The following is a 10,154-nucleotide window of genomic DNA, read 5'->3' as shown; positions in this document are numbered from 1 at the left end:
TAAGGGGGTCAAATCAACCAGACAGCAATCCAAGCAAATCTCCCAGCGTGTGATTCCATGAGCTCCGCGTGCTCTTGAGCTTCAAAAACACGTGCACCCACCGCAACAACACCAAACGCATGATTTTTTTTTTAAAGAGCAGCATGCAGGGTGCGGCTGTGCGAGTAATCGAGTTTCAACACTAAAAAATAAGCCGTTTAGCAACATGTTGATCCACTTAAATGGTGACACCGGGCAAGCACACCAGTGTTGTTCCGATACTGATACTGGTATCGGCAGAGGCCCCGATACTACATTAAAACGGTGATATCAGTATCGGTGAGTACTAACAAGTTAGCCTAGCCAGGTGGGGAGCCAGTTCTTTTTTGGAAGCACATTCCAATTTCAAGTAGGCCTATTTGGCCCAGGATGAGTATTATTATGTGTTCAATTATGATGGTTGCTTTCATTTGACCCGAATATTGTTCAAATTAAAAACCTGAAACTTCTCATGAACATACGTGACAAACGTGTCAGTCAAATCCAATTGTCAATTCCGAACATCCGGGCATTACTTATATTTCTGCAATGCATCGCTTCAAAATCAAATTACAATCATCCAAAGTCCGATGTTTTCCAATGAGCGGACGTGACACAACCTGATTTGGAATGACTGCGTTAACCAGAACAACACACAATTGATTACAATTATCCATCTTTGTTGTTTACATTTGCCTCGAATGCTTTGAGGGCGGAACTGGTATGGAGGTAAATATGGCGCAAAAGCAACTTGATTTGTGGCGTAAGCTCGGAATTGACACCTTGTCATTGATGACGTGACATTTCAACATCAAACTATGTTTTTCTAACAGTTTTGCCAGTTTCCCATGAAAAATTAAACAAGATTCAAGCAAATATCAAGCAAAAAAATCAACAGAAAGGCAACCAAATATCAGCCAAATAACTGAAAAAAATCACCCCAAAATCAACTCATTCACTGCCATTGACGGCTATAGACGTCAAACTATTTCTATTAGTTAAAAAAAAATCCACTTTTGTTCTTTTATTTTATTTTAAATCTTTCCTTTTTTAAAAAAAAGAAGAAGAAAAGAGTATTAAAAATTAGGAGTATCAGGCGATTAAAATTTGTAATCGTAATTAATCGCATGACTTCACTAGTTAACTCATAATTAATCATAAATTTTATATCTGTTCTAAATGTACAATGAAACAAAATTTCTAGGTTTTCATACTCTTGTTAACAAAAGTGTGGGGGGGGGAATGAATAGAAATAGTTCAAATTATTTTTTTACGTCTATAGCCGTCAATGGCAGTGAATGAGTTAATGAAAAAAAAGATAAATGACAAATGGATGAAATAGCAACACAAAATAGCAACACAAAATCGATCAAAAATCTGCCAATTAATTAATACCAAATTCAAAAAAAAAAATCAACCATAAATAAATAAATAAATAATCCACCCAAAATTCATCAAAACAACCCAAACTCAGGTTTTAAAAAAGTAATTTGAAGCCCTAACCATGTTCTGAAACTGTAATTTAAAACCCTAACTGTTGTTTGAAACCCATCCATCCATCCATCCATCTTCTGAACCGCTTATTCCTCACACGGGTGCTGGAGCCTATCCCAGCTGGCTTGGGGCAGTAGGCAGGGTCCACCCTGAACTGCTATTATTTTAAAACATAATGTGTTTGGAACGATACTTTGACACCATAACTCTAGTTTAAAACCCTGAGCCAATCTTGAAACCCTTGCTGTCTTTCATTTGACTTCAAAATGGTAAAACCCTTAGTATAATTGTCAATGTGGTAGTAAGCGTACAAATATTTAGGCTACATACGAACAAAGCAGGTATCCGTCACGGGGGTAGGATTAAGAGACAGAAACTGGACAGGTGTCACGTTGCAGCAGCTACTTGTACAAACTCACTCGACTCCCTGAGCTCACAGCGCGCGCACTTCACGAGGAGGCCAAGCCAACATCGGTCCTCTGAGAAGCCGCCGGAGGACAAGTCGGCATCATGACCCAGCACCTGAGCGCCTCGTCGCCCTTCCTCAAGCCGTTCTTCCTGAAGACGCCCGTGCAGGTGGTCAGCCCTCTGCGGCAGAGGCGACACACACTGCCCGCCAGCGAGTTCCGGAACCTCACGCCTCAGGATGCCATCAGCGTGTTTGAGATCGAGAGAGAAGGTCTGCAATGGCTCTTACTACCTTTTGTCAAGTCCATTTCTACCTCCATTATTAGTAGATTTGTTTTCTGACATTTGAATGACATATTTAAAATGTATGTCAATTACAACCATGAAGTAATTTCTTAGTATTATTATGTCCAATACTACCACATCATACATTTTCTATCTTTTCAAGTTACTATTGTAACGTCCATTACTACCTCTATGAAGTCAATTTCTACCTGCATTCTGTCCATTACTACTACTGAATATATTTTCCACCTTTTCCACTGCAATTACTAAATCAATTATTATCTTCTACCATTTGATGTACGTACATTACTGCCAATTTTAAGTACATTAAGTGCATATCCATGACATCATTATTAACTACGCTACAGTACTACCATTTTAAAGTCTATTACTACGATGATGAAATACACTACTATCACATTTCTACCTTTATGTCTATTTGTCCATTATTACCATGAGTAATGAAGAGTGACATTTTTAACAACCAAACATATCACATTTTGTCATATTTGATCAATCTGACACTGGTACATAATCAGTATGATCTGTGGATTATTTCATTTTTTTAATCAGCCTTTTCTGACACCCTCTTGTACGGAAGCGTATTGCTGCCACACCAAGAAAGACAAAAACAAGAGCCATATTATGTTTTAACATGCAAATGTTCACATTTTTACATAAGTTTCATGTTTAACATGATCATTTCACATTTGAACATGATAAATATCATGTAAAAAAGTGAAAATTATCATGTAAAATTATCATTGATTACTGAAAGGCTTTAGTTTGTTGTATTAGTCGACATGGCACTTAAAGCCTTTCTGTATATGCATCAATGCTAATTTTCAAATTTTTTCACATGTTAAGTTTCATGTTTAACATGATCATTTCACATTTGAACATGATAAATATCATGCAAAAAAGTGAAAATTATCATGTAAAATTATCATTGATTACTGAAAGGCTTTAGTTTGTTGTATGAGTCGACATGGCACTTAAAGCCTTTCTGTATATGCATCAATGCTAATTTTCAAATTTTTTCACATGTTAAGTTTCATGTTTTAACATTATATTTATCATGTTAAAACGTGAAAATTATGTTAAAACGTGATATGGCTCTTGTTTTTTTTCTCTTGGTGTGGCAGCAATACGCTTCCGTGTATAATTGCGTAGAAGTCAATAATTAAACATTTCTTGCCGTGACCTGTGCTCATCCTCTCTCAAATGTTGCCCCAGCTTTTATCTCGGTGTCTGGCGAATGCCCTCTTACCTTGGAAGAGGTGCTGCACTTCGTGGGTCAGTGCCCCGAGCTGTCGCTGGGCTGGTTCGAGGAGGGCCAGTTGGTTGCCTTCATCATCGGCACCGGCTGGGACAAAGAAAGGCTTTCGCAGGTCAGAATTGCGCTAAGACTTGCAGGTCACCGTACAATCTACCGGGAATCAACTTGATATCAGTGTGGGAAATCAATAGCAATAAATACTGTTGTCATTTTGAGGTGCAAAAGTGCTGGCAATTGTGAGGGACTTGTCTCCTGACAAGCTAAGTTAAATATCCAAACAAAAGGCTATTTTAGAATATAGAGTCATTTAAAATTAATGAAAAATAGTCAATTCAAATAATTAAAACATAAGAATTTAGTTTGAAATTAGGTTTAAGTTAAAGCAGAAGCCTGTATCCCACGGAGGAGCAAACATTTGCGATGCTAGCTAATGTTGATTTCATGTCAGGGGTCATTCAAGGTCACCGCATTTCCTAAACGTGTTCAAAATTTCCTTGCGACAAAAAAAGAACATAAAGACTGTTTAGAGAACGTTTAGAAAACGCTGCAACCTTGAACAAACCCTGATGTGAAATCAACATTCGTTAGCGTCGCAAAATGTCTATCAACAACCAGCTAGCTAGTTATCTAGCTACAGCCATCCATCCATCCATCCGCTAGCTAGTTAGCTACCTATCTACCCACGTCTGTCTGTCTATCTATCCATCTATCTATTTATCAGCAACCAGCTAGCTAGTTAGCTAGCTATCTACCCACATCCATCTATCTATCTCGTGATTACGTATGGCTTTTATTATGGCGCACAATTTATTAATAGTATCCTATTTGTTTGTGCGTGTGTGCCAAAGGAGGCCATGACCCGACACGTCCCAAACACGTCGACGGTGCACATCCACGTGCTGTCAGTGCACCGCCACTGCCGGCAGCAGGGCAAAGGCTCCATCCTGCTGTGGCGCTACCTGCAGTACTTGCGCTGCATGCCTCGTCCCCGCCGGGCCCTGCTGGTCTGCGAGGATTTCCTGGTGCCCTTCTACCTGAAGGCCGGCTTCGAAGAGAAAGGCCCGTCGGCCATCAGCGTGTCCAACATGCGCTTTCAGGAGATGGAGTACCTTCTCGGCGGGCAGGCGTACGCCAGGCGAAACAGCGGCTGCTAGCCCAGCTGACCCCGCCGCCTTTGCTCAATGACGACTGACTTTCAGTGAACTTTCCCTGGATGGTGGCTTCCATCCAATTCGGCCATCAGACTTTCAAAATACACAGGCCACTTCATTAGGTACATCTCAGCGTCTTCACTTCCTCTTTTCACATTCACGGGAATTTGTAATGTGCGACGAATGCATTCAATTATTCAGTTTTTGTAATATGACACGAGTATTAAAGGTGATTAAAATGACCAATAACTGGAAATGCCGTTTTTAGGGGGTCCGTTCTATATGCTTTTACCAAAAAAGAAGTATATTTAAGTATGCTAAAAATTAGCAGAGTATATTTCCAGTTGACTTTTCTTGTACTTTTTTGAAAGTAAACTCCACCAAGTAAATGTTAGGTGTACTTGTCAGTATACTCAAATATATACCAAAAGTTTACATACTGAAGGCACTCACTAAGGAACCAAAATTATAGCTTACATTTATTTTTAAGGCCCTAAAGATCATGTGGCTGGATAGCCTAGCCTAGCCCTAGAGGTTAAGGTTGCTACCTTTGGTACCAGTGTTCGCTGGTTCGATCCCTGTCCAATTCATCACTGGGCTTTTTGCTGTAAACTAAACTGGACATACAGTAAGTGTACCACAAAGTATACTTTCAAGTATACTTAATAGTATACTTAAATATACTTGAAAGTATGCAAAGTTAAAAAAAAAATAAGTACACTCGAAAAATAAACTAAGGTATACTTAAGTGTACTCTATGTACTTAAAGTATACTACTTTTTGGTAAGGGTAATCGGTACCCACACGGAATGGCGTTGCGCAGGAATTTTCTACCGTAAGGTGAAAAGTCCTCCTGACACCAGGGTCACCAATTCCGGTACTCAAGGGCACTCTTCATTTTAGTTGAGTTTTTGTTAACATTATAATTAGTTTTATCAACTTTAACACAATATTTTTATTTTTTGAATCTGTTATTTTGGTAGTTTTCATGAACTACAAAAACCTTGTCTAACACTCACTTCTCAAGCAATTGTCGCAGTCCAGTCTAATTATTTGATTGCCGAATGCTGCGTTTCTGTGTGAAACACTCCTTTGCTGAGTTATTTGTGAAGGCTAGCAATCTGTGTAAAATTTCAGTTTTGGAAATGTCCTCCCTTCACTGGGTTATGTGCAAAAGGCTAAGGCGCATTAATGCCGGATCTTGTGCAATAGCTGATTTTGGGTTTTCTGTTTTGACTCTGATATAGATGTGAAATCGTATAAACATTGCAATGTCTTTCCTTTGCTGGATTTTGTGCAAAAAGCTATGGCCTAGCCATGTTAATGTCGGGTCTAAGTGGACTCATTGGGTTCTGTGCAACATGAATGCAAGGTCTTCCACTAATAATCTGTGTGAAATTGCACACAAACAGTACATGACATGATGACAATATCCATCCTTTGCTGGGTTCTTGCGTGAAAGGCAAAGCCATGGCAATTCACCACAACTGATGCAGCCTCTATTTGGAATTGCATCGTTGAGGGGAAATTCTCTTCATCGGGTTTTCAGTCACAACTGTGTGTAAAATTGCATTGTTGTGCCAATGTCTGTCCTTTGCCGAGTTCTGTGTGAAAGGCAAACCACCTCAATGCCAGGACTTCCTCTTTTACTGATCTGTGTGAAATCAGACAGACACAGCAATACCTCCCCTTGACTGAGTTTTGTGTAAAAGGCAGCCGGATAAATGCTGCATATATTGCATACTGCATATTGTTTTATGTGTTGGCAATTTTGTGAATGAATAATAAAGAGCAAGACTCACACCAGGTTATTATTTCATCTTTTTTTTTCTCTTTTACTATTGTTTTCAGTTACATGTGAGTAGACGGGCAGCTAAAACGCTACCATCTTCAAGACGACCATCACTTCTGGAGAAGCAATAAAACAAAATACAAGAAAAGGAAAACATTTGAGTGCTCAGCATAATGTAACAAAAAAATATGGCAGTAGTAGTTGGTACATTTCTCTTTCAACAAGGCACCGAAGGTTTTGATATTGGATTTCTATTTGTTGTTGTCCCTGCTTTCTGTTTGAGGTTGCCTAAATGAATTCCGTGGAAAAGGATAAGAACCAAATGTGGACAAAAATGATCATTAACAATCAAATGTTCTTGAAGGTTTCCAAAAAGTTGCAGTTCTGTCATACTAAAAGTGCAATATGCAAATGGTTGAAAATGCTGATTTCCAAACAAAGTCATTAACTCATTCACTGCCATTGACGGCTATAGACGTCAAAAATTCATTTGAACTATTTCTATTAGTTTAATTTTTTTTTTTTTCCACTTTTGTGAACAAGAGTATGAAAACCTAGAAAAAATGTATTGTACATTTAGAACAGATATACAATTCGTGATTAATCTTGAGTTAACTAGTGAAGTCATGTGATTAATTACAATAAAAAAAAAAATCACCTGCTGTCCCTAATAGAAAAAAAGAAAAGGAAAGATTATTAAAAATTAAGGGCGTCAGACGATTACATTTTTTAATTGTAATTAATCGCATGTCTTCAATAGTTAACTCACGATTAATCACAAATTTTAAATCCGTTCTAAATGTACAATAAAAAAATTCTAGGTTGTCACACAAAAAAAAGTGAAACTAATATAATAGAAATAGTTCAAATGAATTTTTGACGTCTATAGCCGTCAATGGCAGTGAATGAGTTAAGGTCGCTGTTCAGTACACTATTGCTATCTCGTTTGATGAGAGTTTGCGTACTCCCGCATGTCTCCTCAACATGTCTGCTCAACTGGCACTAGCCTGCAAATCAAAGTTAAATATATTTTAAAATGTCTCAGCTCTACATTTTACAAGAGGGGTTAAGAGAGTTGTAACACTATAGTACAGTACACGGGGAAACGTATTTTAAAGTGTAAAACATTGCTTTATTAATTTATTTATTCATTTAAAATATGAATTAAGTGCGAATTTTAAATTTGTGAATATTCTCATGAAAGTTTCAGGTTCAATTAGAAGAACAAACAAATGGCACAAATTCTGAATGTAAAGGCTATTTTTAAGGGCTGACGTAAAAAAAAAATCGAAATTGATGTAAAGGTGTCAAAGTGCATACATTACATTTAATATGTTGTCCAAATGTAATTGCTGTGTCATGCAGAATCCTCACATCTCCACAAGTATCATATTTCACAAGATTCCATCGTTTAGGTTGGACAATTATTTGAAAAAACTAAACAACAGACCCAGAAATGTGGAAATGTGGAATCGAGCAAATTTGGACATACGGTAGGAAGTTGCTGCCTGACAGTGATGATACAAAGAGTTGTTGTTTTTTTTAATTCCTGAAAAAGTGCTAAAATGTGGTGTTTTACATAGTAACCGTAATGTGAGAAAAAGTACATTTGAAGTTTAACAAGTTTACAGTGCCCAAACATATGAACAAGTATTTTAAAAAGTTGTGAATATAAATTATGAAGGTTTTTTTCCCCCATTCTCTAGAAGAAAAAATACAGTATGTCCAAATGTATTAGCTGAGAAATGTGGGAAAAGTGTATTTGTTTAGTACTAGACTGTTATATTGTCCAAGCGTGTGAAAAAGTATTTCAAATGAGTACTTTTTTTAAAATGCTCCAGTGGAAAAAATAAATAAAATTCAACATGTATTGTATTAGGAGTTAGAATCTGTTTTCAGTTGAAATTATAAGTGTAAAAAGAAGGAATTTGGAGTTTCTTAAGTGCTGTGGTATGTTCAAACTGATTAGAAAAAAAAATGCCATAAATGATGGAATCTAGTCAGAATTCTAATTTAAATGGTCAGGTTTTGCTTCATGCTTCCCACAGTGCCACCACTCCCTGTGTTAAATGTTTAACTTTTAACCTAAAAAGCATCAATTTGAGTGTTAAATCCGATTTTTGTTCCTCCCCACATGTGGTCCTTATCCTGGTCTTCTTAAAAATGTCGATGGGCTTTTTCTCTCCTGTGGACTTCAGACAGCCGACGAAGTGCTAAAGCTCATAAAAGAGTGCACAGTGCTGGCTGAGCAGGTGGGGCTGATTAAACAAGGTGACATGTTGCTTGTATACCGACGAAAGTAGAAAAACACAAAGCATCTCGCCATGGAGTTCAAGTGGTTTGGAAACGTCTCGTTCTGACCTGATTGGCGGGGGGGGGGGGGGGGGCTCAGTGGAGGTGCGCATTGAGATCGTACTTCTCGCAAAATTTGTCCGTAAAGGGGATGCAGGTGAGCAGCTCGCACCAGTCGCACTTGATGGGGTAGACGTAGAAGAGCACGACCAGGCCCGAGAAGAGGCCCACGAAGATCAGCAGGAAGACGATGATCTGGCAGCGCTTGCGGTACAGGTCCATGCGGCCGAAGCTGATGTAGGGCAGGAAGGCGAAGGACAGGAAGAAGCCTGAAACGAAGCCGCTGAAGTGCGCAAAGTTGTCGATCCACGGCAGCAGTCCGAAGGCGAACAGGAAGAGCACCACGCACAGCAGCTTGGTGAAGGCGTGCCACGGCTGCGCCAGGATCTGCCAGCTCTGGAACAACTCCACGAACAAGCAGGCCAGGATGCCAAATTGAGAGCCCGCTGGTCCCACCTGCGCGGCACAGAAAAAAATACATCAGAACCTTCCCCGATTCATTTGCATCGTATCAACCTGGATTAGCGCATCATCAAATTTTGTATTTTTTTTTTGGGTGGTCTGGTTTACATATGGTCCCAATACAGTGTATATACACCGATGAGCGCTTTAGAATTAAATAAAAATGCTAAATGGCAAATGGACTGCACTTTATATAGCGCTTTACAAAGACTCGCATTCACACACACATTCATATACCAGCGGTCGGCTGCTGCCATTAAGGCAATGAAAGGCCCACTGGGAGCAAATTAGGGTTCAGTGTGTTGCTCAAGGACACTTCCACAATCTCTGAATTGGGAGATGACGACTCTACCACTGAGCCATGCCACATAATCAAAGATCAACAATTACCCAAAAATCCAGTGTTGTGAAAATTTAATTTGTATATTTTATTTTATATACTTAAAAAAAGAAAAAAATACATACAGCAATTTCCGGACTACAAGCTGCTACTTTTTTTCACTTGCATTCGACCCTGCGGCTAATACAAAGGTGCGGCTTATCCATCAGATCACACGGGGGCGCACTATAAAGGAAGCGCAAGAGCGTCAGGCAGAGCAAAACAAACCAAGTGAGCCCAAATACAGAAGGAGAGACAGAACGAGAGCGAGACAATTTGCACCCTCATTATGGAAAATAAAGTAGCGGGAACCCGGTGCGGTAACATTAAAAACACCCGCGGCTCACAGTCGGGTGCGGCTTATATGTGTGTAGTATTCCCCAAATTTAGCAGCTTATAGTCAGGTGCGCCTTGTAGGCCAGAAATTACTGTACTGTATACACACAGTATTTTTATAAGCTTGCTTTTTTAAAAAAAACTTTTACTTCAAATACCTGAACAAAAACAATTATTCATAGGCATAGGAAATGTTGG

The 10,154-nt window shown here is 38.9% G+C and overlaps 2 protein-coding genes across 4 annotated transcripts in view; one reads left to right on the top strand and one right to left on the bottom strand.

The window, feature by feature from the left end:
- Positions 1-2,022: 2,022 nt before the first annotated feature.
- aanat2 (arylalkylamine N-acetyltransferase 2) lies at positions 2,023-4,755 on the top strand. The gene is made up of 3 exons (XM_086074974.1): positions 2,023-2,191; positions 3,442-3,596; positions 4,333-4,755. Exons 1-3 carry the CDS (start codon positions 2,023-2,025, stop codon positions 4,636-4,638), a joined length of 630 nt encoding a protein of 209 aa, XP_085931100.1. The 3' UTR covers positions 4,639-4,755.
- A 1,707-nt stretch (positions 4,756-6,462) lies between these two features.
- The window catches only part of rhbdf1a (rhomboid 5 homolog 1a (Drosophila)), a 44,020-nt gene continuing 40,328 nt past the window's right edge, over positions 6,463-10,154 (bottom strand). For all 3 annotated transcript variants that reach the window (XM_086087724.1, XM_086087733.1, XM_086087741.1), the window contains one exon: positions 6,463-9,235. In XM_086087724.1, the coding sequence (XP_085943850.1) occupies positions 8,816-9,235 (420 nt within the window). In that variant the 3' untranslated portion in view covers positions 6,463-8,815. The remainder of the gene's footprint in view (positions 9,236-10,154) is intronic.

Source organism: Leptonotus elevatus, chromosome 1, assembly GCF_054856555.1.
Source record: "Leptonotus elevatus isolate MCC_2025b chromosome 1, RoL_Lele_1.0, whole genome shotgun sequence".
NCBI classification, from domain to species: domain Eukaryota; kingdom Metazoa; phylum Chordata; class Actinopteri; order Syngnathiformes; family Syngnathidae; genus Leptonotus; species Leptonotus elevatus.
Note: the sequence above shows the minus strand (reverse complement) of the source record. Positions and strands in the feature narration are given on the sequence as shown.